Here is a 27,398-nt window from a genome sequence, read left to right on the forward strand (position 1 = left end):
TTTACTAACCAATAAAGATTTTTCGAAAAGATTTTTGCCCTCCAGTTTTGACTTAGCCTTTCCTTTGCCTTTAGCTTAAAATTTGCTATCTTAGACATTTTTAACGAACAAAATGAAAACCTCGGTTAAGTTTTAATCGGGGATTAGCGTTAATCGGCTTTCGAACAACCGGGCCCAGGAGAGTTAAAGGGGAAGTATCACAAAAATTTGCTGTAATTTCAAAACCCAAAAATGTTTGACTGTCAGCAGAAACAACGAAATAATTGTCAAGTTTGTTAAAAATTATCACCCCAGTGCGATAAAACTGTCGATTAGTGCCTCTGGCCAAAGACAGAGTAGGCTGGTTTGGATTGAAACTTGAAAAATATTAAGCTAATGTTTTTCAAGTTCTCGCATTTTTGTTTCCAAAATGCGCTAGAACAGATCACGAGTTGTTTCTTTCAAGAATTGAGTTGATTTCGTTCCTCTCGTCATTCTAGAATTATTTGGCAGGGGACGGAAGGTCTTGTTTCATCATTTTTAACAAAAGATACCAAAAACCCCATGATACTTCCCCTTCAATAAACGCCTTGTATCTAATAAAAGCCAACTCAAAAAGAAAAAAATGAAGAAGTTAATAAACGTCCCGGGCGTTTATTAAGTTGTTTGCTGTACAGTAATCAGTCCCGCAATTTCGAAACCTTAATGGAACAAAGAATGTATGGATAAAACAGAATCCGAGGGAAACGTCTTTTCGGCTACTGACTGGTGATCAAGATATTTAGATGGTACTGGTAGCTAGATGGAGTCTACCACAGTCGTTACCGTATTTAAGCCGGGGATAAACACCCGATTTGAAGTTTAATAATTTAAACTGATCGAGGGAAACACCAACTCCCAAACGATTCGCTCTGAACCTCAATAAGAAAGCGATGGAAAGAAAACTAATTTTCTCATCAAAAAACCTTGCACTTAGCCTTGCTTTCGTAGTGAGGTTCAAAGCAACTCGGAAACGCCCTGTTTTGCCTCAGTTTGTTTATTTCTATTTTGGCCTTTCCTTTTCCGCGGTAGAATTGTGCATAACAACTTAAATGGGGAGGGGTCTTGTCAAGGGGCATTTATTCGATCCTTATAAAATGTTTCGCTCCTCAACGTCCGACCGGCCGTTTTTCAAAAGGTACAACAAAGAAAAAAAGTTTGATTTCATTGCTTTTTCACTTTCCTCGGGCCTTGCACCTGACATCATGCGGGTTGGGTACGGGTGGGTACGGGTCGGGGCGAGCTGGAAGTTGAGCGGGAGATTGGGCTCTAGTAAACACAAGCCATTGTCCGCCATCTTGGATATTGAATATGTTAGCGGAAGTTCTGCAAATTCTCTCTCGTTTACGAAGCACTTGACGTGAGTGATCACAAACATCTCTGTTCATGATCTTCTGGAAACCTTATAGTTACATGTGAGCCGATTTAAACGAAGATTGGATGGTGGGTCGATTCAGGGAAGAAGCGGTTACGCTGGTAAGATCAAAAATCTCATTTATTGGCGTAATTAGATTGTTCAGCTGTGCATGCCTAACCGCTTTGTCTGACCAAGCCGAAGTTTCTGCCCGTGTTGTATGTTTGTGTTTCCCAAATCCTTTTAGAAATCGGGTTCAAATGTCATGTAAGGCAAACGTAAACAACGAAAGGTTTAGAAATTCATTCAAGTTGACACCATATGCTAAGAAGATCTAAGAAATCACAGTGACTACATTTTGACTATCATAACTGTTTTTCCGGCTTTTTTGTGCTTAAAATTCATGTTTTGCATTGATTTTGCTGCTGGCAACGATAAATCCCCCTCCCTTGAAAATTACAACAACAACAACAAAAGAAGAGAAAAATATAAAAGACGTGAGAATTCACATGTTATCCAAATTTGATTTTAAAGCTTGCAGTCAAATTTCTCTGATTTCTCCGGAGAATGAATTGTGCTGAAAAGTGAATTCTGTCACTTGCACACACACAAAAAAAGCATCTTGAATCAGTGTTTACAAGGAAAGCACAAGTTATTAAATACATATATTTTTTCCTTTCATTGTTCTTGCATCGCTTATTTAAGACATCTTTGTTAGATTCGCGAAATCACAACACAGGAATTGCTTAATAGTAAACACTGTAGCAGTATTCATCAGGAACTGTTAGTAGCTCGAGAAAAACGTCAGAAGCAATTTAATCTCTGAAAGATGTGAATGAAATGCACAAATTATAGAGTTCAGATTCCATTGGCTAGGTAAAGTTGAGACTTTGCGAGATGGCTTAAGACCAGCATTTTTTTCAGAACCCAAGACTTTTTACTCTTTATTTAAGAAATAGAGAATTCAACTTACAGCACTTCACAAAAAAACCCCTGCAGACAACAGAGCTTAGCGAAACGTAACTAAAATTTTTGCAACACTTAATTCTTTAAAGCCGACCATTTCCATCTCTCATCAAAGTTTTGTCCAACAGATGATTTTCTAAAGGGAAATCAGTTTTAATTAATATTTTCTTTGAATTTACAGAGAGATTGATCACTTTTCAATTTTTAACAGAAATTTCCCACTGCATAGTCAACTGTACTTTCATTTTTAATTTTGGAGTCAAGAAAGATTAAGTCATACTTGCTGATCAGGTTGCGGGGTTTTTGTTTTCATTGGTGAAATCAAGTTTATGATTTACTGAATTGGGGTTGGTGATTTTGGTGATTAAACATGGGTCCACTTCATCTGAAAATAGTACCAATATGGCCAAACATACACAAATTTTTTCAGTTTGGAAGGTAATATTTAGGCAACTTGACTTTTTTTTACTCGTCTGTGTCATTCGTATGGGTTTTGACATCATACAATGCTGACATTAAGAGGTTGACGTAAAGACCAAATAACTTTAGTTATTTCTGTACAAGTATTAAGCTAACTATTTAATTCAAGCAGTGCAAGTGTTATAGTCTATTTCTTGAATATTGCACTGATCAAAAATAGCATTCTTCCTTGGAAAAATATATATAATATTGTCAGTGTACGTGTTTAAAGATCCTAGAATGTTCTGTCTGATGATACAGAGGCTCAGTCATGATCATATTGCATAATCAAATAATATTATAATCAGTTGTCATCGAGACATTTAGATTATGGATGCGTGTTCCGTTATTCTAGAATGTCTTTGTGTTACATATAATATTGCCATAATTGGTACATGTGTTGCAAGATTCCAGATTGTTCTCCATGGTGATAGAAACAGCCATGAATATATCATATTGTTAAATCTTAATGTGAGTTCTGATGCAAAAGGTTGATAGCCAACAACTTACGTGATAGACACATTAATGTCGTTTCTGTGCCTGAACTGTTGGATGGATGCAGAGATAACTGGCAGTTAACATACAGGAAAACTAAAATGGTCTTTGTAATAGGTAAATACTTGACTAAAAAGCAGTGATATTGATTCTTGAGAAGTTAAGTGAAATCCGTCTGTAATAATATGTGAAACATAAGTGAAACTCAAAGCATAATATTTTAAAATTGCAGTTAACGGGTGAATAATTTAATATATTTGTCTCAGTTAAGAGACTGTTAAGTTTCCTTATCAGTAAATAATATTGAATTATTGTTACAATATCTTTATCACTTGCTATGACACATTAATAGTGAAACACTAGTTCAGTGTCATATTTTAAGGATGATCATTGAATAGCTAAAAAAAAAACACCTAATCTTGCTTTCAAATTGATTTTAAAACTATACATGGGGTTTAAAGAAACAAGACTTCACATCAATCCAACATTGTTTTAATTGAAGTTTTACATTCCCAAGTTTTTAAAGTGAACACAATATAAGTTGTTAGTGTGTGAGACCAGAATTAATTTTGACAGCAACCTTTGCACCTTATTGTTGGGAAATATTCTGATTGAGAAGCAGCCAGCCTAGAACATTCTCTTTGACATTAATTAAAAGCATCAAATGAAACTTTGCAATCTGATATTTGTTAGTCTCCAATTTTGACCCGATACATTAGTGGGTGCAGACTTCAGAAAGGCAGATGGAAATTGCCGTGTCAATTAACAAGAACCTTGCCTTTAGACATGTGAACCCAGGGTATCTTTTCTTACAAATGCAACAAGCCTTTTGAGTCGTGCAGCTCTGGGGAAATTCTACTAAGAGAAATTTGATATACTGGTGAGTACAAAAAGTACCACAAAATGATACATTATTCTTCTCTGAGTGGACTGATTTGAGACGTCTGCACACTTGAATTTAAGAGGTCACATTTTTAATTTGAGATTCTGAGACAGTCACCAACTCTTAATAATTATTAAGCTCAACATTTCAAGACACTTGTAAGTGTTTAGTGCTGAGATCTCAAGATTTAGTTAAAATTTACTGAGCTGCATTATTTATTTTGTAAAACCTTTACTACATAACTGTTGCATATATTGGCCGCATTAATATTATTGTCCTTAACAATGCTTTGAACAGCATTTATACACAATAATATTATAAATGAAAGCATTACTTTTTAAGGTACCAAATAATGATTATAAAAATATCTTATACTAAACTGGAATTCAAAACCCTCAAATACCCCTTAACCAAAAACTTCTTTAGTAGCTTAATGCTCTTTTCCTGTTAAGTAAGCATTTGGCAGATTCAATCACTTGAGCCGCCAATTGTTCATCTCCTAGGTACACCTGACATTCAGCAGTTATCTGGTCATCTTTCTCTTGTTATGATTGGCTAATAACCTTTTAAGTTTAACTTAATAAAGAATATGTTCCAAATGCAGGTCAAAGCAAAACTTCAGCTTGTGTTTCAACCAGAATCATCCAGTGTCTCGATCAAGACTAGTGGATTTTTTGTTTTTACTTTTGTTTGTTTTGTTGGACTTTCTTTGAACATGTTGGACTTTCTTTGAACAGTAGGCATTGTGCCTTGTTTTCTTTTTTGCCGGAGAGATGAAATTAAGGTGGTGATAGACATTTTCTTTCAGCCATTCAGCAATATTCCAATCCTAGCAGTATGCAGGATGTTTGTCACTTGACCTTAGTTTAGTGGCCTAGTTCCCACGAGTCTCCTGTAGCTCAATGGTAGATATTCCAAACTCATAATCGGAAGGTTAGATGTTCTACTCCTTTTGAGAAAACTCTGAGTTTTCTTTTTCTGAGGATATCCTGGTGTTACTGACTGAAAAAAAATTATCTATCATTTATCCACCAGGTTTAAAACATAATATCGCATTAATATTTATTCCAGTGCACATATGGTACTCATTGAAATTCAAATCCTAGCAGTATGCAGGATGTTTTTGTCAAATGACCCTAGTTTAATGGCCTTATGGCTTAGCTCCCACGAGTCTCCCGTGGTAGAGCATGCAAACTAGTAATCAGAAGGTCATAGGTTCAACTTTTTGTTGGGTAACTCAGATTTTCGTTTTCCAAGTATACACTTGAACCTAGTGTAATGGCCTAGTTCCCACGGTTCTCCACGGGTGGTAGATCACTGAAATAGTAATCAAAAGGTCATAGGGTCTTCTCCCGTTAAGAGAACTTGGATTTTCCTTTTCTGATTCATCTATAACTTATTCACCAGTTTTACAACATAACATCACATCTCTTTCACATATGCTAGTCGTCGGCATTGAATCCTAATAGCATGGAGGACGTTTTTGTCCCATGAACCTAGTTCCCACGAGTCTCCCGTACATGTAGCTCAGTGGTAGAGCAACCAAACTAGTAATCGGAAGGTCATACGTTCAAATTCATGTTGGGAAAACTCGGATTTTCTTTTCTGAGTATGTCTGACGCGTCACTGACTGAAATAATACCTCTTTTAAATCATGGTTCCATAATGGCAAAGGATAAGCTGGAAAATTGCACAGACAGGGTAAAATCATCCTCCTCAGGCTGTCCTCACTGCATCAGCCAAGTTGAATCAGTCCTTGTGAATGTTCTTAGCCATTTTACATGTCGCAGTGTTGTAATCAGTGCAATAAAAGGTCAAATGATTATTAATAATTATAATATAAAAGTTATATAAATTTTACTTTCTTTCCACTTGATAGCAGGAGTAAATAGTTGAAAATTTATACATTTTTGGGACTTATAATAATTGTTATTTATTAGTCCCTAAAATGTATAAATTTTCAACTATTTACTCCTGCTATCAAAGTGGAAAGAAAGTAAAATTTGTATTACGATCACAACCCAGTAACAGATCGATCCAACCAAAAGAGTTGGAAGAAGCAATTTGTTCGTAGTTTTATTTTATTCATGCATGCTAGTTCTCTACTTTTACAATCATAAAAAGACCTCACCGACATAGTTTCAGCGGACGCTTTCAGTTTATTTAGTTTGCTATCTCGGTTTGGGGTAGGGGAGTCCCATGAAAAAATGGCGAGGGTGTGATAGTCGTAGGTTTTCGAGGAGGGGGGGAGGGGCATTGTGGATTTTGTTACACTGGGGCGCAAAAGTCTAAAATGGCCACCGTTACCAGGATCTATTTGCCAGTGAACTGTTTTGTTACCTTTAGAGGTGAAAATGAACTTGAGTCACCCGTCAAACCAAGATTCTGATACTTTTTGGGGCGTTTTTCGAAAATTTTCGACGACGCGCGCGTCATTCTTTATAAAATATGAGAGTTCTGTTTCTCGCAAATGGCCTCCCAAGTATGGAGGAGCAAGGAACGTTTGCCCGCTGGGTAACTTTGATACCAAGCGAGAAAGATTTGGGGTTGAAATAAGGAAAAAAAAAAGGAACGCTGCGGACCTCGTCGAAGATCATCCAATAGGTAACAACAAGTTCGACGCATTCCCGAAGACACCGCGGGTGTCCGCTCGACTATGATGCTTAAAGCAATGAAGAGGCTCGGTTGACATCAGATTGAGAACGCCGAACTATCGCTGAAGTGACACCGAGAAAAACCCGACTTTGATAGCAAGCAACGCAAAGGTTCGGTTGAAATCAGATTGAGAACGCCGAACACTCGCTGAAGTGACACCGATAAAAATCCGACTTTGATAGCAAGCGACGGAAAGGTTCCATTGAAATCAGATTGAGAACGCCGAACACTTGCCGAAGTGACACCGATAAAAATCCGACTTTGATAGCAAGCGACGGAAAGGTTCAATTGAAATCAGATTGAGAACGCCGAACACTTGCCGAAGTGACACCGATAAAAATCCGACTTTGATAGCAAGCGACGGAAAGGTTCCATTGAAATCAGATTGAGAACAACGAAAACTCGCTGAAGTGACACCGATAAAAACAGAATGGTTCGGTTGAATACAAGACAAGAATACTAGCGACTCGCGCGCCGAATGAGAGAAAACCGCCCCACGCTATACACCGCCTTGTGTCAGCTGACGGGCCGCGCGATGAACACGCGTGTACGCGGAGTAAAATTTGTTGGTCGACTCAACGAAATTAAAGGGACTATGTCAACTATTTTAGTAGGACTTTGAAAAGCAAAAAGTCTCACTTACACCAATGGAAATTTAAAAATAATAGCCTAGTTTTATGAAAAGATACTACACTATCACACTGAAAATAATTAAAACTGAAAGTCTTTGGCCATCTTTGTGGACAAAACACGTCACCATGACATGGCATCATCGTTGCCCATGCAGTTTGGCCTAAAACGTCTGGCCAAGATTGTAGTTCATTTTAATCTCAGCTTTTGATAATACAGTTGAAGATGTTTTCAAGTGGACTTTTGATTTTTTTTGTTTTTTTTTTTGTTTAAGAACAATTTTTATACCTATAGCGTGAAATTTTCGCGGAAGCTTTATGTCGTGATTTTGGAAGTTTGATATTTCGTCAACCTAAGGCTTTGTTCACACTGACCGGTTCCAAATGGATCCGGTTCGGAACGGCTGTTTACTCTTTTATGGGCATCGGTTCACATGGGACCGTTCCAGTACTGGATCAACATGAACGAGTTAGCCGTTTTTACTACTTAATCAGGTACAGAAAGTAAGAAGCGGCTTTATCAGATGTACGTTTATTCTTAGACTTTCGCCAAGCCTGTTTTCCTTGAACTTCAGCCAGACTTCGTCACTCGGTAGTCACTCTTTCGGCACATAAGAAGACGACTGGAGGCAAGTCTAGCTTGTCCTTTGTTCATCATCATAATCATCATCATCATCATCATCAACTTTATTTACCCTCGAATTTATGTAGTAGCACGTACCAATTTCTTCGAGCAGACTTAATAACAACATTACAAATAAATGAAAATTTATACAAAGATTTCTTACGACAAAAAATTACAACTGAAATATTTCTAGATGATTGTTAGTTGACGGAAGTAATTGTAATCTGAGCGGGTGGTTCCGGAATTGAGTTGTAGTGCGTTCCAGCATAATTAGCGGTAAATGACTAAAAGAGGCATAAAATATTACTGCACCTTAAGGCCATGTTGCAGTCTGCAGAAGTATACTTCGTTTCTGCTTTCTGCAACATGAAAATTTGTTGTGCGCCGAATGGTGGTAACAACGATCGCAACTTGCAACGTAACATTTGTTGGACGACAAGTTGCAAAAAATGTTGCCCGTATTACTTGGCTTTTAGGCCCGTTTGAGAGGTCTTGCCAGTGTCGTGCTAATCTGACTCGACTTTAGCATGACTGCAGCGAGACTTTGTTTCACACGTCGAATTCAATTAAGTCGAACTTTTAAAAGATAAAACGGACAAACGGTTGTACGAATAAATCCAAGATGGCCAAATTAACCATGTTTTGTAATGTAGTTACATGGTTTTCATAATTTATGAATTAAGTTCGGCACGGCGGTAACCTTGTAGCACGACAGAAACTTGCAGTGCCACTCCTGGTCATTCGTGATCACTCGTGGCCATTCGTGATCATTCGTGGTCATTCGTGATCACTCGTGGCCATTCGTGGTCACTCGTGGTCATTCGTAAGTAGTTTTAGACTCTCTCCTTAGTATCAAACGTCGGCACACGGCGCGGCAAAAACTCGACGTTTAAAGCGGGTCTAAACGTCACTCATTCTTTACTGACGATTGAAATTTTCGCGATTTGAAACATCCGAAAACGCAAAGTCATTTTATGGGGAATCTGTCTTGTTTTGTTCTGTTTTGTGTGTTGTGGTTGTTGTTTTTTGACAAATTTCTCCGCGGTGCTGATAAATCTACCCGGTTGGATTCTTATTTTGCGTTTCTCTTTTTTTGAGCCGATTAAGGGTCACCGCCACTGTCTGTTGCGGCATTTTCCCGTCTCTTGAACCGCGAAACAACGTGAATGCATCTACTAAAGTTAAGCTTTTACGTATAGTTAAAGTGTGGAAGAAGGAAAAATTAACAGAGTATATTTTCGCGAAACATGCGCAATCAGCCACCGCCTCGAATCATTACTACTTTTTTTTTTACAGCTGCATTCACAGCCAGCGGGAAGCCTTTGTACAGACGCGCCGGTTTTTCTCTTTTATATCTTTTGCCGCTTCGCATTTATTCGTTTCTTTGACTTCCCAGCCGCCCTTTTTATGCGATGTTTTTAAATTTGACGCTTCTACTTTAAGACCGCTAGCGCCTGGCCATAATTTGCATTGATCGATTGCGTTGCGTTCAGTTTGGCTGCAAGGAGATCACTAGACCAAAACTATGTCGCTGCTCTGTGTGAAAGAGGAGGGTAAAAGCATGAAACCTTGTGAGGTAACGTTAATTTTTTAATTGTTTTAGTTGTTTAAGTCCAGATTAACACTGAAAAGCGATCTCCGGTGAAGTTTGCGTCTCGAACTTTGAACGTTTTGCAGAACGATAAGTTCTGCGGCAGCCGCTGTTCTTGTTTCCCGCGAGTGAATTAAGCCCGGGTCTTTAAACCAAGAGCTTTCTTTGCGCACTACGGGGTTGGGTAAATTAAGTCATCTGATAATGAGCTATATATAAACTGCATCTTTTGTTGGTTTTCTTGAAGAACTTGTGGCATTATGGAAAAATTCTAAGTATGGTATATGAGTTGTTTGTGTGGCACGCGGTTCGATTGTTCCGTGCACTTAAGTTATCTCTTCCTCAACATAATGGCTTTTTAAAACAAAACTTATAGAACGCCAATAGCTCCAAAGGTGCTTTTAGTTGTTCTCGAGATTTTGTTTGCTGTTTGCAGCTTTTTCGACGTTAATGGCTTTGCGTAATCTCCGTAGCTCTAAGGTGTACTTTACATTTCCAAATCGTGCTGCTTTAATTTTCGCCTTAGATGAGGGACAGCGTAATTTTAAGTCATTTAAGACAGAGACTTATTTATTCGAAACTGTCGATGAAAAACAATTTGATGATGTACGCCTCTGAATACAAACTTATTAAATTTCTTCCCTTTTAATCCATGGCAAATCATGACAGTTTCAGTTTTTCGTAACAATTACGGCTTAAATACTTCAATACTGTCCAAGGATTAATTTGAATTTTTGCTTTGCCGCGGTCATCTTATACCGACTTGCATTTATAATACTATTGTATTGAATAAGAGCATTTTATCTTCAGCTTTCTATTGAAAAGAAATAAAACAACGCTCCAAATTAAGGTTTGTTCAACATTTTCATGGCAAATCCACCTGCCCGCTTTTGCAACTTGCACGTGCTAAGCGAGAAGTCGCCTTGAATGGGTTTAAATTAACATCATTTGTCTTGTTTGTAAATGATCTTTCGGCTGCTGAATGCGGAAAATTTAACTGGCACGCCTGTAAATTTCGAAAAGTCTGTTCTATTTGGTTTCACAGTTAAAAAAGAAATTCACTTGCAGTAGAATATTGGCTGAAATATGTTACTTCTCGGTAAGCTGTTTTCAGAGAAAGTATACCACTTTATATTGCGGTCGGTCATATCAATATAAATTAGTTTTGATGAAATTAAACGGCTCTATTTTATTTTTAGATTTCGCAGTGTCCCGATTTGACAACTGCCGAATTAGGTCTGTTTTTCTTGCTTGCGAATCTGTCGTGAAATAGTGTTGTTAACAAATGCAATCTTTCTCTAGAATTTGTTTTGTCGAGAGGTCTGTACATTTGATCGCTATTTCCCGTCGTTTTATATTACCCTCGTTTCCTTTGTGACATGAAAATCTATCTCGACATGTATGCATTTCCTTTGTCAGTTTTCTAGTGATGTAATCCTGATGGTAAAAAAAGAAACAGTTGTCTAGCGCTATAAGATTGGCTGCATTAAGTAAAGAATATTTTGATTGTTAATCTTCTTCAAAGTGTAAAGTTGTCTAGTGCATTCTTTCGCGAACTTTTCTAGATTACAGCTATAAAACGTCAAAGAGTTCTTTCTTTAATCATTCATGTCACGTAACAAAAGCATTTTTAGTGATTCTCTGTGTGTTTTTAATAATTTGTCTTTAGCTGTTAAAATTACTTCTGATGTTCTTTGATTTACATTGTAGTGCTTAGTATCGCCCCATATTTGTTTTCTTAACGCGTACTTCAAATCTTCAAGTGGCGAGACTTGTGGACATTTTTGCACCATCTTCCGTATCATGTTCCAGTGGGTTCCATAATCGCCCCTGGCTTCTTAAAGTTTTCCTGTCTCTTCGCGCGTAGCTTGCTTCTGAACTAATCAATAATTCATCTACATAATCTTTTCAGTCTTAACAATTGTCCAGGAAAATTAAACAGTGCCTTAAATACCGTTATTTCCGGAGGCGAAACATATTACGATCCAATTGTCACCTGTTTAGGCTTGAAGCTCGTTCTGAAAAAAAGTTATTAAAAACTTTCAGTTGTCTCAGTCGTCAACATAAAACTGCAGTGTCGGCTCTTTCGTTTCCTAAAAGCATCTTCACCTTTTTGAGCCAATGTGTGAAAGTGTTAGCGCTATATTGATCATAAAACGACATTTCCACCTTTGCTAAGGTGGCTGTTGTATGTTTATCAAGCTTGTTTTCCTTCTTCGTCAATATCGTCTCTTCCAATTCGCGTTTTATTTTTATCACAATTTTAATCCGCAATTTTATCGTTAAACTAACAAGTTTCCTTCTTTTTTGTGAATGTCAACATCCCACGCCTTTATTCAACGGAAAATATTCCAGAAATTCGTTGCTTTGTTGTCAGAAACTATTAAGTACAGGAAAATGCAAATTTGTCAAAATAAGCCTTTATGCCTTTCTGTCGTTTTAAAATGCCTGGAATGGTTTCTTTTGCAAGACAAAAGTGTTAGGGCGAATAGAGCTGTCAACTTGAAGTATAATAAATACTGATCCGTCCGCTTTCGAAATTGATTTTTAATTTCTTTTTTCTTTGATTCTACTCGCTTTTGATTAAAAGCAATATTGAGTATATCTCGGAAAGGACTACAGTTCTGCGCAAAACTGGTCAAGAAAGCGATTCGCAGAGACAATTTTGAAAACTTGGATGTTTTATCTGGTACCCATACCGGTTTCACAGCTCGAGTTTACAAATTTAAAAATATTGCCCAGAAAATGTATTTTATTGCCATTATTCATTATGTCTTTTCCTTTCATTGTAGCGATAAGTGATGTGAAAAGTACTGAAGCGGGTTTTATTTCTTGTCAAATTTCATCGATGACGAACTCGTCCAAAACGAGTGTTTAGAAAGTTTTCAAAGAAAAGCTTCAAAATTGTGTGCAGCGTTGCCAGTCTTCCTTAATTTTTGTGAAGAAAAAGAACAACGTTTGGTTTCCGCAATTTCCTTAAAATGACCTTAGTTCAATTAAAAATATCGGCGACGCTGAAACAGGAAACAGCTTGTGCCTGGGTTTTTTGTTAGTGTCGTAAATCTAATGTGATTTTTCTTGCCTGGTTGTGAACAGACAACCGGCGCCGAGAATCGTTGTCCCCAAAAGTACCACGTTTTTTCCACAAGAGACAAAACGTTTTCAACTTGTTTTGTAGGATTCAACACCGAAGCCCTCCCACACGTAAAATATGGTGAACGGTTTTAACAGTTTCTACGCATTCAAAAGCAACTAAAATTTGAATTTCATAAGCATGTAACTAAAGGCTGGTTTCCATATGATCGCGGATCGCGGATCGCAGATCGCAGATCGCAATAAGGTCTGCGATCGTCTGCGATCATATGGAAACCAGCCTTTAGATAGAACATGGTTCTATCTTCTGCGATCGTCTGCGATCGCGATCGCAGGATCGCAGACGATCGCAGAAGTAGTTTCCATATGATCGCAGACGATCGCAGACGATCGCAGACCTTATTGCGATCTGCGATCTGCGATCCGCGATCATATGGAAACCAGCCTTAAGAGTTTTGGAATATAAGCAAAATTGCGTAGGAATTAATCGGTCTGTTGCCGACCGCATTTTACGCGGAATAAATTCCGTGTGTAGAGCATGATTTATCCGAGTCTGGGGCAAGGCTGGGTTCTGTATAAAATGTGCGTCCACTTTAGCAATATTCATCCATTTCAAAACAACATTCATTGATCAAGGCAAGACAAAAGGAAGCAACATTTTGTATGTTATATCGATTTCCCTGCGGACATGCGCTCCGCCTACTTATGTCCCGGCACCAATCACGTTACAAGCTCGCTTATTATTATGTCATGGTATATTGGCTTATTTGAAACCTTCGAGTGCTCAAACAACAAATTGAGCATAGCGGGTGGATTGGTTCGGATACAAAACCGCTCTAAATACCATAACCAGCTCTGCCCCCTCGTGCTGTGCCCGAACTAACTTTATTTTCGCTTCGCCAGATGACCACTGCCTGCGAGGAAAAATCTGCTGCGAATTTTACTCGCGAAGTTGGTGACCAGTCGGTGAGTATTGGCGTTTTGATGTTTGTGTTGGTTTTTATTACTGTAACATGTTCGAGTGAGAGTTATCGTGTATTCGAGAACCTGTTGTCTGTGGGGCTGTTTGTTTACTTTCCTGGACAAGAGAGGACCTTGGCCGTATTATGGAATAATATTTTCACAGTGAGCCAGAGTTTGCTAATTCCTTTTGATAATTATAAACTTCCCGAGGAAGTTTATTAATCCTCTCTTTCCTGCCTCTGAATTTAACTATATTGATTTTTTTCCAAATCAGTCTCTCGAGGGAAGTTCTCAATAGCGAGGGCCTTTTATACACGATCCAAAGCGAATATCTAATTGACTCCGCGAAAAGCGCTGTCTTGGAGTGGTAATGCAATTGTAACATGCGTTGTGTTTCTATAGGCACACGGAGAGAAATGCGCTGGCTGTAAAGGCCGAATCATGGACAGGTACTTGGTAAAAGTGAGCGGCAAGGCTTGGCACACGGGTTGTCTCAAGTGCTGCATGTGTGGACTAGAACTCGGCAAAGAAGCGACGTGCTACACCAAAGAGGACAAGATTTACTGCAAAACTGACTACGCAAGGTATTGGGTAACGTTTGCTTGCGTGCGCGTTTGCTTCTCAGTTCGTGTGTCTCTGTGCGTCTTTCCTTGAACAGGAATTCACTTATTTTGTAGGAATTAGTCTCGTCTGTGTTGTGCTGTTAGACACCCTGGACAAATTATGTAGAATTTTTCAACGCGGAGAATAAGGCAAAATTAAGCGCATGGGTTTTAATTCTCAAAAGCGATATTTACAGATTGTTTTGTAACTAATAATTATTCGTAGTGGTGTTTTAACCACGTTTGGTAAAATATATTTTTTTCATTAATTGTTCTGTCGGACCACAAATCGTCCTAAACAGCAATTTACATTCATCGATTCTTAGACAAATACTTGGGTCTCTCAAGTCTTTTTGCCTTACTGATGCTTCCATTAGGGAGCAAGTGAGAATTACTTTCAGTGACCTATTTTGTGCTTTACTTGGCTGTGCATCATTAAAGCGTTGACGCTAAGAGGTTTGTTGAATTACCATATTCCAGTTCTCCGGGCATCAAAATAGGAAAAACCGCAGAGAATCCTCTGCGAGCCACAGTCTGGCTATTTGGTAATAATTTTATTGCGCGAATCTGGAAATTGTGCCGATAAATATCGATTAACAAGTCCTTCCTACGTTTTTTTTCCCCAAACAAATCGTTTTATTTGCTTTCCTTGACTGTTTTTCCAGAAGGTTTGGACATTGGTGTAAACATTGTTGGACCGTTAAACAATCAAACCCAGCGCTGATTTTCTTCAAGGTTTTACAAGCCAGCGTTCGGTTAAAAGACGGAGTACGGGGGACTGTATTAACCATACCACAGCTTTCGACTTTTGTGTAGCCAAGGGCTTAAACGCTAATCCCATGGCACGACATCTCTAACAATATCAGTCTCGACTGAATCGTGTGTTAGAGCTAGCGAAATGGAACTCAAAAAATTTTCCTCTTTTTGTGAATTTTATTAAAGGTTAAAACAAAAGTGAAACCCCAAGCAGAGTTTGCGATTAATAACTATATTCCGTTTACAGTCGCTTTATTGCCGACGAGGCCACAAACTTGCAAAACAAAGAGACTGCATTACTAATGTTCTTTGATCCGTTTTATCGGTTTCACGAGGTTCATTTTAAATTGGAATTCGGTTTGCCCGTTTTTTGTACATGTCCCGTGTGATTTGTTTTCGGTTTTTATTTTAGTTAATCACACATTTCATTTTTGTAATTTTTTAATTTTTTTTTTGGTCCAGGGAGGTTAAGTTTTAAATTTGCGATCCTTGAATTTATCAGTTCCTGGCTTAAGTGGAGGCGAACGCCGAAGGCACCTGCCCTGGACGTGTGAATGTAAACATAGCGAACAGTGTTTAAAATGCAAACTTGCAAATTAGTTTTGTCGCCTAGCCAGCGAGCTTTTAGGTAACATTGTGTTGAAAAGTGGCCGATGTACTTATTGGAGTTTACAAAACATGTGATATGTTGAATGATGTTCCCTTGCACAAATTTTCTGAACCTTGCTTGGTGCGGAACTGAAGTAAAGAAAAACTTGAACGCGTTCAGATAATGACTGTGTCCAGGCAAACGGTTTGAGGCAAAAACGTATTTATTGGAAATGCGGTCGCTATACCATTTGGTCGTTTTTGTCGCCGATTTAGTTCTGAAAAGTTTAAAACACTTAATTCAGTCTGAGAGTCAACCGGCTGTTTTGTGGTAAAGGATAATTTCTTTTAGCTTTATTGTAGTTCCTCTGGATAATAAATCCTGAACGAAGGTGTTGAAAATAATGACAATGAACGAAATACGACGAAAGTCAAGTAGAACTTCCTCGATGACCCAGCTTTGTTCTTTAAGTTAAGAACACGATTGCTTCAAGCGTAAGCGCCTCTTGATTCAGACGATTTTACTAATTGTCGAAGGTTTTGAAGATAAGTTTTAAGTACTCGAAATAAATAAAACTTAAATTAAGCTAATAGAAATAGTTTTCGTAGTGACCTGCAGTCCCTGGCGATAAGTGTCTCGCTCAGCGTTCTTCATCACAATTCTTAATTGCTATTAAAACTGATAATACGTGTACATGCTTCAAGCGTTTGCTCGTTAGCTCGCTTTTAGTTTCGTTCTTTTTTTTTTGTTTTTGTCTTGTTTTTTGTTGTTCCCGTTGTTCCTTTCTTTCTTTCTTTTTTTTCTAGAGCTTGCGTGTCTTTATCCTTCTTTATCGTTCTCCATTTTGTTTGACTTTTAAGCTATTATTTCTCAAAGTGAAGTGTATTACCTACTGTTTGGTTGTTACTCGGCTGACCCGGGTTGTTCAAAGATCCGCATAACTTTATCTAGCGGATGAGTCGCTAACTAGCGAATAAAATGTACTCCAACTAATACAGTTTATCCGCTGATTTAACCACTGGATGGAGTCATCCGCTCTGTGAACAACGGGGAGATTATTTATTAAGAGTTTTGCCAGTTTTTTCTGGGAGGCGTATGACAAGTGACTCATAGTAACTGAGCCTCAAATAACGCTAAAAGCGATCAAAACTAGCGCATGAAAAAGAACCCTAGGATTTTAAACGTTTGTATGAATTCTGGCGTCTATGTGATTCAGGCTGTTTTGCCTCATTCGTAGTCATTGTCTGACCACCAAAAAAACACCATTCTAATTTCAATATTAATATGTCAGGCTTGACTAACTTTATCGCTGGAAGATAAAGTGAAACGTGTTTTACGCGCCATCAGTTCCAGTTTTCCCACCCCTTACACGCCCATTTTTGTAGCAATACGCGGTGTGTTCTTTGGGTGCACTAACCTCTTTTCTTTCGTTTATCCCATTGCAGACAGTTTGGCACCAAATGCGCGCGATGCGCCCGAAGCATCCACGCAAACGACTGGGTGAGGCGCGCGCGGAGCAGTGTGTACCATCTCGCGTGTTTCGCGTGCGACGCGTGCAAGCGGCAACTTTCTACTGGTGAGGAGTTTGCGCTAAAAGAAGGACACGTTCTCTGTAAATTACACTACATGGAAAGTTTGGAGGTGTTCCTGCCCGAAAACTCTTCGCAGGAAGGTAAGTTGGTTTGTTGGTGTTACTTGGCTAATGGCTTGAAGAATTGGCTCCCTTGTCCACGCGCGGTGCCAGCGGAGGCAAAGAACCTGCCATCTTTTCCCCTTAATTCTTCAAAATTTGCTTTGACCTTTCTATTCCCGGAGGCAAAACCTTGAGTAGTTTAACGTCGTCTAATCCTTCCATTGAATAAATGAATCTGTTTACCATTGAACAGTACTCTCTTGTGGTGCTGTACAAGGAGGTTCCAACGTTTTGAGTCTGTGGATGTAATCCTGAAGTGTGACCATTCAAATGAAAGCTATTGAGCAGTACTTTCCTGTGGTGATGTTTATTATGCTGTACAAGGCATCTCCAACTTTTGTTGTCCATAGATGAAATCCTGAAGTGTGACCCTTCGAATGAAAAAGCTACTGAGCAGTACTTTTCAAGGTGGTTGTACCTTTCAGTTTATGCACAAAATCCTAAAGTTTGAGCATTTAAACGGAAGCTTTTAAGCAGTTCATTGTAAAAGAAAATATTAAGTGAATTATTTAAATTTCTTCAATTTAAACTTGGCCTCATATGGCTGGACAAGAAAGCTGCATGAGAAAAGTATGCTTTTGTTGAACGCCCACGCGGGACCTTTTCCGCTAAAGTAAAAAATCATTTTGAAAGTGTGTTAAACAAGATAATCCAAAGGATGTGATCAAAGCTTAAAGAAAATCATTTCATTTAAATGGGTGAAGAAGAAAACACCAGTCAAGTCAAGTCAAGTCACATTTATCTTTTCAACGCTCCAAATTGGGACTATTTTGATATCAGCCTGTGAGAAGGGGTTTTTAGTTCTTTTAAAGTGTTGTCTTGATCGCAGAATGGCTCTGAGAGTTTGTTTTGCGTGTACAGCTATATGCGTCTGAAAACAATCGTATTTTAATGATTACTCTAAAACCATGATTACGTTTTTATGCTGAAAGCAGTTAATCGTCATCAACTTAGTCTAGCTTCCTGAATAACGTCTGATGAATTTAAATTTTATTTGATTGAAGTACTTTTTGGTTTCTTTGAAATCCATTATCTTAAAGTTTTGGCGCTCGCTGATTCCATGTTAGCGGTGCAGATTGTAGTGAATACTCATGGTATTTTATTCGCGAGAGTTAAACCGTTTCGCAAAGTAAGACTGATTCAGAATTGAATTAAACCTTCTCTTGCGTGCAAGGTTTATTTCGGTGTTTCCTTGAAGCAATTTGCTTTTTGTAGAATAGTCACTCCCCAAAGGAATCAGTTTGTTTTACTCAAGATCCAAAGTGCGTGCATTACATTTCGAACTTTCAGACGATTATTTATTATTTTTGCTTTTTACCATTACAAAGCGATATTCAGAAAAGCGGTTTGAAGATTTCCTTTTCGGAGGTGTCAAATTCAAGTCTTATTGCTGGGTGTCTCGGCAACAGTAATCAAGGGACATTTATAATTCATGAAATTTCCGACTTTTTTTTCCGCGGTGCCTTAGACGGAGGACAAAGCGCCGAGAAAGCAGCTGTTGAATTCAGGGATCGATATGTGTAGATTGAAAGTCAACAATTGCGAGAGCTTTTCAGTGAATATCCAAGCTGAAAAAATTGCGGAACGCCCATCTCCGGATGAAAACATACAGCGAACTACGGCTGAATTTATTTCATTTGAATGGTCGTACTTTCGGATTTCGTCGACAGGCTCGTATGTGAGCCATCTTGTACCGCAGAGCTGTTATTTGAATGGACGCAAAGTTTAATTAAAAGAATTGCAAGTTAAAACCACTTTTCGTGAATCATGGATTGTTTAGGGGGAAAGGCTTGCGAAGCGGGAGAAATGAGAATTTGGTGATGAGATCTGTTGTTTTGTAAACGATGTAACCTCGGCCCCGTGACCCATTCAGTTGGTGGTCCTTCGATAGCTTAAATAATTCTCTTCATGTTTTTACATTTTTTGAAGTTTGAGCTGCGAATTGGTTGCGAAGCTTATTGGTTTCTAGTTTCTCGTGAGACTTCGCCTTAAAAGATGAAATATTGAAAGGTGTTAATTGAATTTCATTTCATATCTTGAAAGATTGGAAATATAGTTCTTTCTCTTGCTGTTCCAAAAGTATTCTGATGATTATTGCACTAAGAAAAATCTATGTTTATTACGATGAATCTCTCGTGATCAGAAACATTATTATAGCTAGCTTGTTAGAACAGTTATGAACTTGTGGTATCGCGTATCATCCATTGGCCCGTGTTTTTTACTTGTGTACCGGCCTGAATGTTACTGTATTTACGTCCTTGAAGAAAACAGTTTGGAACAGCAAGTGTCCGTTGAAGATCAATACCAAGTTAATGATGTATGCAGTCGATAATCCTTATCTTTTAATCTAAAATTCACGCTTGTACACGTGTAAAAGTTACTTGTCAATGGCTTCGTCTAGGAGAGTGGCCTGTAAAAGCGTTTGTTTTAGTTATACGTGCTGTTTCCTTACTCTTACCTGCGATCTCTCTTTATCCTGTCTTAGTTGCTCTCTCTTTCTGCACTCAAAGTGATGGAGGGATTGAAGACATGATACAAGGTGACTGAATACGAACTTTGTTTCCTTAAGGATTGCCCAACACTGCTTTGTTTTCGAAGAAAATCGTGGAATGAGTGTTGTGATTGGAGAGCAGTAAATATTCACAGAAAAGAGCAAATTTGTCGACTCGCGGTTGAACTGGGATTAGCTTGTAATCAAGGCTACATTAAGGCTCATTTTAACCTCAGTTACGAGCTTCTGTCAGTTCGATGGTGGGAGAACAAAATGTGGTTCATTAGAAATTGAAAGTTGAATCCCAAAAAAACGATCGTTACAGACGAAAGATTGGCCCTTTATTCCAAACTGTTATTTATACTCTTCAGTCCACTCATCGCTGGCCTGTAAAACGGGCGTTATTTTTCTATAGGCGAGCGCAGAGCGTTTTTTTTTCTCATCGTGTGCGCCAAGGTCGTGCCTTACACTTCGCGCTCTGCCTAAACTGAATAACGCCCGTTATGCACGCTTATTCATTGCTAACACGTTCACGACTCACGGCCTGTGATGAACCATACAAACGTGTGCCAACAGGCAAAGTCAATAGAGTTCTCTCTGTCTTATACGTTCACTGGCTTGTGGTACACCCACCACTGTTCATTCATTGTTTCCACAATCTTTGCAAGAACCTGCCGTGAGAACTGCTAATTTTCCCGCCTAACTCATTTTCTGCATCAGATTAGTGTTAATAGTCGACTTGGAGAGGAACCTATTTTATTGCATGGTGTTTCTTTTGCTGTATATCAACACAAATTTGAGGTAGTAATGTACCCCGCACTTTCCCGATTCTCGGGAATTCTGTACCGTAGAAAAGGTAGAGGTGTTAGGGTATAGAGACAAGCTTCCAACAGAGGACATTCAAAGTGGACACTTGATAATGTCTAAGGTGTCTACCGTAAGAACCCAATATGGTTATACCTCTACCTGTTGCTTACGTTTGGGCGGGAATAATTGAACAAGAAACGCTACGACTTGCTGGACGTTGTAGATAAGTGAAGAGTCGATTTGTTGTGTTTAAATTATCACAACAAGTAACATGGTGTTTATTTCTTGTTTAGACGCAGACAGTGAAGACTCACCGACCAGTGGAGGAATTCTAAAATGTCACAAAACCAAACGAGTGCGAACTACGTTCACTGAGGAACAGCTTCAGATTCTTCAAGCGAATTTTAACATTGACTCCAACCCCGACGGGCAGGACCTGGAACGAATCGCGCAGCTGACTGGTCTCAGTAAGAGAGTCACGCAAGTGTGGTTTCAAAATTCGCGCGCGAGGCAGAAAAAATACGGAACACCGCTGTTCACTGGGAGCCCGCGAACGCCGAGCTCAGCTGGCTTTTGATCTTTGGATGGGGGTCTAGGTAAGAGCAGAGATTGAAAGATTATTATTATAAATCGTTTTTATCTGCTTGGAAAACCTTTTTAGGTCACGCTAATGTCCAGTTCCCTCTATAAAACACGCTTGTAGAGCATCATGGCAGTTGTATGCTACATAACCAATAGGAGTTAATGCTGGGTCTTATTTAGAAGTTTGTTTTAATTCGAAATTTTAAGGTGTTCTCACCTGAAATACTTAATTTGATTCGTTTCAAGAACAGAAAATGGACGGACGCATGTCATTTTGAAAATACAACTGCCGTGCTACCATGCAAACGTAATGTAGTAGAGCGGTTTCCAAGTGAGTGTCGTTAGTAATCCCTCTATACAACACAACAAACGTAAAGAACACGGTGAACCAATCAAAACATCGCGCGGGAAAACGCTTGCGTGCAAGTCACCATTGGTTTTGGTTTGACTTCTGATTGGTTGAGAAGTGGCGCCAGTTTCGGTGGTTAACCAATCACGGAGCCCAGTAAAACAAAACCGAAGCTAACGCGAAAGTACTTTCGACACTCAACCGAGAATAGCTCTGCAAATCAAATGAAACAACTTAGCAATTTAGAGATCTTCTTTTACGTTCGCCATTTTGATGTGCAGTTTATTTTGTCCAAACTGGAAGATTTTTTTATATCCCTCTTGTTATTTGTTTAATTCTATTGTTTTTCCTTTCATTGCAGATTATAAAGAATTATAAAGTGCCGTCAACATTTATCAAAACCTGCAGGAGACCATGCAACAGGCACGCGAGAGAGAACAAGATGACCGCGTGACATGGCCAGCTCGTACGGTTCTTTGAGACAAAAAGCGAAAATGTCAGCTTTTCAAACGTTGCTTTTTAAAGTTCTTACATTTTGACGACGGACAGCTCATGGAAAAGCCCAAGAACATTTGAATTAGAATTCAAAGCAAGTTTTAAATTTGGTTTCGCTGGAGGGTGGGTAAATTCTGACACGTGGCTGGTTCTAAACCTGTCATAAATATTTGCAATAGTTGCCTTTGGGTTTTAGTACTGTAGGATCATAAAGTAATCTTCTTATGCCCTGAAAAGGAAACTAAAGTAGTGATATCTAAGCGCCTGCGATGACCACGCAACTAACACATCGGTGGAATAAATGGTCCTGACTTTGACTGTCGGTTGGAAAGGTATTTTTAGCCCTTTCTCTTTTAAGAGCGCCCGTGCTCAAAACAGGGAAAATCCTCAAAAATTGCACTTGGTAAAGTATTGAACAAACGGAATTCACTCGTTAGGGAGCATACAATCGTGTTGCCATGGTAACAACAGTTGTACCATGAGAAGTACTGATTTGTGGCTCACGATTGAGGGTGTTATCCTAAGAGTCAAGAGTTACAATGAGCATCCTTTCATTCTGTGGTCTTACTTTAGGATTCCATCCACTGGCTCAAACGCAAGAAGCACCTAGTAAAGTATAGTAAACAGAACCACAGAAATGTACTGTTCAGTAGCATTCATTTCAATGGTCATACTTTCAGATTTTATCCACAGACTTAAAAGTCATGTCCACTATATACAGCATAATAAACAGCAGGATAAGAAAATACTGCTCCGTAGCTTTCATTTGAATGGTTATACTTAGGAATTTCATCCACAGCCTCAAAAGTCAAAACCACCTTGTACAGCATAATAAACCGTACCACAGGAAAGTACTGTCCAGTGGCTTCCATTTCGGATATAATCCGCAGACTCAAAAGTTCAGAGAACCGTCTTGTACAGCATAATATCCATTACCACAGATTCGAAAGGTAACTCAAGGATTCCATTCACCCGTAGTCTCACTGATTCTTGCTTGACTGTGAAATGAATTTCAAAGGGCTGAAAGCTTGACTGACAAAACCAAAATAATCGCGCTAGCCCATCTTGCAGTAATTTTAAAGTTACTGATTTCTTGCATACAGAGTATGGGAGATTTGCCCAATTCCCCCGGGCATGATGAAATGCGTGGATAAAATTTTCTGTTCTCAACTTGCGCTTTTAAGCGGTTTCGCTGCGTTCCTTTCCAGGTTGAACTTTCAATTTATAAAAAAATGTCTATGATTGCCTGGCTTAAGTAGAACACTGTCGCGAAAGCATTGTTTTCTATTAATATGACTTAAGTGTACCTGGAAGCAATATTTGCGCCCCAGAAGCAACCTCTTTGTTTTAGTCTAGAATTTGCTTCGAAGGATTTTTCTCCAACAATTTAACCAGGAAAACTTTGCTTTTGCGTCAGCTTCCTAGCTATGACTTTTAGTTTCGACAATTAAAAGGGAACTGCTTTGGTGAAACCTTGTTAAAATGTAATACAGTGCCTGTCGCATTTGAAAATATCTTGGCTCTTGTAGGCCAGAACAGGACTGGTTCGTGTTCTCTTTAAAGCAAGCCACGTAACGTTGTAAATTATTGGCTGAAAAGAAAAGAATAAAAGTATTTAATAACGTCCTCTTATAAAAGAAATGAATGTACATTTATAGGTCGTAGCTATGTGTAAATTTTGTGCATACAATATTAACGCGCCTCCAAGCAGAGGTTATGGTTTAAGAGCTGTGCAACTTATTACTTTGTGGGTTGCGATTAAAAAGCTTACTTCTCTCAAAATATTGCCGTTGATTCTTGTGTGTATCCCAGCCCTCAACCCCCTCCCCTCCCTAGCTAACGGTCGTTTCTGGCAGCCCAAAACAGTGAAAATAGACGTATTGGACTACTTTATAATTCACTAACCGGTGGATATGGGGGTCTAGTTACTGTGGTGCTGCGTCGGTGGGGAGTGGAAACGAATGCTTGGTTTATGGTTTATCAATATAGAATTTATGACTACTTTATGGGATCGTTTGGGAGACGCATGGACCGCCGTCGAATGCGCAGATAAGTAAGTGCATTTCTCGGCAGTCGGTTGTATAGAAAATACTGTTTTAGATTAAGCATATTTAACTATTCTTACTGCATACACAATTAGCCCGTGGCACGGTAAAGAATAAACTACAAATAGAGGTGTTATGCATGGCGACCCTCGCTTTGGTGACGTGAACGTTTCGCCCCTCCCACTTCCCTTGGTGGCGGTTGCCACATTTTGCTACGCTCGGCACGCCCGATTGTCTCGGTAGTTGCGGTTTCCTACCATGGATAACTTGGTTTTCCTGTGACGGGGTAATAGGTGTGCAGTGAGGATATGTTACAAGAGCTACACCATCCGACAAAATGCCGAAAAAATATGCAACTATTCGTCGTCGCGATGTCCCAGTCAGTCAACCCAAACAGTCCAACTCGTACCAGATTCCTCGCAGTTTCTGGAGTGAAGATATAATATTAAAACATCCCAAAAGAATGACATTCTGAACACAGAATAGTCTTGACAGAGGTGACTTGAGAGCCGATACATTTGAGCACCCCCGAAGGGTGCTCGGGCCCGTAAAAGTTTCCTAATTTGAGTAATTTCTCAAAGGAAGTTCTATCAGGAGTACCTGATGGGGCCGCTCGACTAAAAACCCGCTCTGCAGGTTGGATTACGGCTGGCTGGGAACTGAATACATTAGACGGTTAACTGGCTGGAACGTTTCTAAATATCTAGTCTGCTGAAACGTTTATTAAAACACTGGTTCTAGCTGTGTTAAAATGTCTCGTTTGTTTTTGTTTTGTTTTTCTTTTAATCGTATTTCGCTCGAACACCGTCTTTACCAATGAAATTTGAACGCAAGTAGCGCGCCAGGAATTAACGGCGGCTCCACTGTTCTATGTGAAACTATTTTACACAGAACATGACCAGCGCTTTTCTTCCATTTGAAAAGGCCGTAAAATACACATGGGCCTCTCCAGGCATTTTTGTCCCAAAAAATTACCCTCTAACGATTCCCCAAGTTTTAATATCCTGCTGTGCCGTAATTATTTCATGTTTCCCTGGCCTTTTACCGAACATTTCTCCAGATTCGCGGAGGAATTTCCTGTGAAACAGGCCCTTGATCTTGGACACCTAAGGGTTGCAATCCTCCCTGCGCGTAAATGTATTTATCGATGCTGTATTTTCAAGGGAACGTGTTTAATGTGCAAAATTGGATTAAAGGATATGAATAGTACACAATACCCGTCGACAATTTGAAAGGGACATGACAAGCGACATGAATGAAACGCTTCTTTACCTGCGATGTCTTCGGGCGACTTGCCGGTGAATAATAAAATAATATCAAAATGGCTGAAAAAGAGAGAAAAATACAGCAGACAGCGGTACCTCTGGACGGTTTGCCAGAGCGTCGTACCATGACGTTGTACCACGAGATTTCGGCCTGCGGTTCGCTTATGCCAGCTGGAGATGGTTCCGTGCTGCTTTCCGATACCTTGTCCCCGACAAGACAGTGAGGGCGAGAAAAGTCGGCCCCTAGACCACATAAGACAGATCCCTTTCGTTGGCACCTCAGTTCCACTTTACTGACTTAAACAGAGATTCAGCCATGTATATATGTGACAATGTAGTCATTTTGTCGTCCATGTGGTACGTTTTGAGGTTTGAGCATGCGCACGGGCGAAAACAATATAATGACAGAAGTCACAGAAGGATAAAATGTGGTCAAACGACCTGTAGTCTTGGAGGTACCGCTAGTCTTGGACTCCTTTTACCTTATTTCATTCTTACAATTTTTATTGCCGTTTTCCCGAAAACGATTGCTCCTTCGGTGGATTGTTGACATTGTTAAGGGAATCAGGTCGTCACTCGAAGAGTTCGGTGAAAGCCGTTGCTATTTTTCTGTTTTTTTGCTATTAAGTCAACACTTATTACTGTGATATGTATTGAAAATGTGCCACGTTTGTTACTACAACAACTCAGATGCTACCTTTCGCCTCTTGATGTCTGGTGACATCAACAGTCCTTACCAGGACCGGTTTCTGCTTCGACTGGTGGTAAGATCTATTACCTCCTGGTAAATGCCAGAAGCTTAAAAAGTTATCACAAAGACAGAACAACAAACTGGCAATCCGTGTGTAACCTCCATCGCTTCCAGGACCTGGTGTACGCCGAAAACTCTTAGGTTATATGCGTCAATGAGACATGGTTGAACCGAAATCAGTCAGTATCTCTGAAATATTGCATTCTGGCTTTACAATATTTAGGAGAGATCGGCCTGTTCGAGGTGGTGGTGGAGTTCTTATCGCAATCAAAACAGCCTCCTTCAAAGCTGTCAAAGAATTTAAACCTGAATCAGAAGCCGAGCTGCAACAGCTTGAGATCATTTTTGCCGAAATTACTACGCCCACTGGTCAAAGAATTTATTCTGTTTTTGCTATGGGCCACCCAATGAAGGCCCAAGCTGGACGGATGTATTCAATAACTTTCTGCATGAAGTTTGTGACCATTGACAGCGCATCGGGTGCTAACGAACTAGCCTTTATTGAAACCCTTCACGACCACCTCTTGACATGTACAACTCAATAATAATTAAAAACCCACGCGTGGCAACAACCGATACTTGAATCTTGTAATCACGAGGGTGCCAAACCGTGTCAATGTAACCGTCATATTGTCTCCAAAAGATTCGGGAGATTTTACAGACCATAGCGTCATTATTTTCCAGTTTAACGCTTTCATAAAGCCCCACCAAAAACCCTGAGATTTGTCTACGATTCAGTATGCAAAAGACAACTGCGAGGGTCTGCGTGCGGCTCTGTCAGCAGTAAACCTCTCTTCGATTATAGCCAATGGCGATGTTTATACTGACTGGCATCAATGGAAAGACACGTTTTTTGTAGCGGTCTCTGACTATATACAGACCAAGAGGCTAAAGGTACGGAATCCCATACCTTGGATGTCTGGTGCCATACTTAATTTGATCAAGAAAAAGGAATCTATAAGACAAAAGCTGAAATTATCTCCCTCGAGCTACCTAAGGGAGGAGTTTAAAAAATTGCGCAAAACAGTTAAGCGCATGCTGTGGAACAGCCGTGATGAGTTTCTTGGTTCCATTGAGTCCGACCTCAACACAAACCCAAAGCGTATTTTTGTCGATATTGGAGCTCAGTTCCAAATCGCATACAATTCCTGATCGAGTCTCGACGCCAATATCAGCCAGTGCATCCACTGACCCAGGTAATTGTACGAGGTTTAGATCTTCAGCTAAAAATCCTCGGGAAAT

General features: G+C 39.3%; 1 protein-coding gene across 4 annotated transcripts; it reads left to right on the forward strand.

Annotated features, from left to right (window-relative positions):
• Positions 1-1,305: 1,305 nt before the first annotated feature.
• Positions 1,306-23,877, forward strand: LOC146488425 (LIM/homeobox protein Awh-like). Of its 4 annotated transcripts, none has more exons than XM_085117596.1 (7): positions 1,306-1,494; positions 13,672-13,734; positions 14,134-14,315; positions 17,124-17,350; positions 19,857-19,910; positions 20,963-21,265; positions 21,962-23,877. In XM_085117596.1, the coding sequence occupies exons 1-6, from the start codon at positions 1,459-1,461 to the stop codon at positions 21,244-21,246; spliced, it is 846 nt and encodes a 281-aa protein (XP_084973722.1). In that variant the 5' UTR covers positions 1,306-1,458; the 3' UTR covers positions 21,247-21,265; positions 21,962-23,877. The 4 variants fall into 4 exon arrangements, with proteins under 4 accessions (XP_084973722.1, XP_084973729.1, XP_084973736.1 ...); XM_085117603.1 differs by lacking the exon at positions 1,306-1,494 and adding an exon at positions 4,028-4,172; XM_085117590.1 differs by lacking the exon at positions 1,306-1,494 and adding an exon at positions 9,406-9,660.
• Positions 23,878-27,398: the final 3,521 nt, after the last annotated feature.

This window comes from Pavona decussata, unplaced genomic scaffold (assembly GCF_977016875.1).
Source record: "Pavona decussata unplaced genomic scaffold, jaPavDecu1.1 SCAFFOLD_9, whole genome shotgun sequence".
Classification (NCBI taxonomy): domain Eukaryota; kingdom Metazoa; phylum Cnidaria; class Anthozoa; order Scleractinia; family Agariciidae; genus Pavona; species Pavona decussata.

What these genes read in the sequence shown, in the direction of transcription:
- LOC146488425 (XM_085117590.1), top strand. Translation starts at nt 9,610, where the DNA reads ATGTCGCTGCTCTGTGTGAAAGAGGAGGGTAAAAGCATGAAACCTTGT. An exon ending in AAAGCATGAAACCTTGTGAG is followed by an intron (nt 9,661 to 13,671) that starts GTAACGTTAATT and finishes TCGCTTCGCCAG; the next exon opens with ATGACCACTGCCTGCGAGGA. An exon ending in GCGAAGTTGGTGACCAGTCG is followed by an intron (nt 13,735 to 14,133) that starts GTGAGTATTGGC and finishes GTGTTTCTATAG; the next exon opens with GCACACGGAGAGAAATGCGC.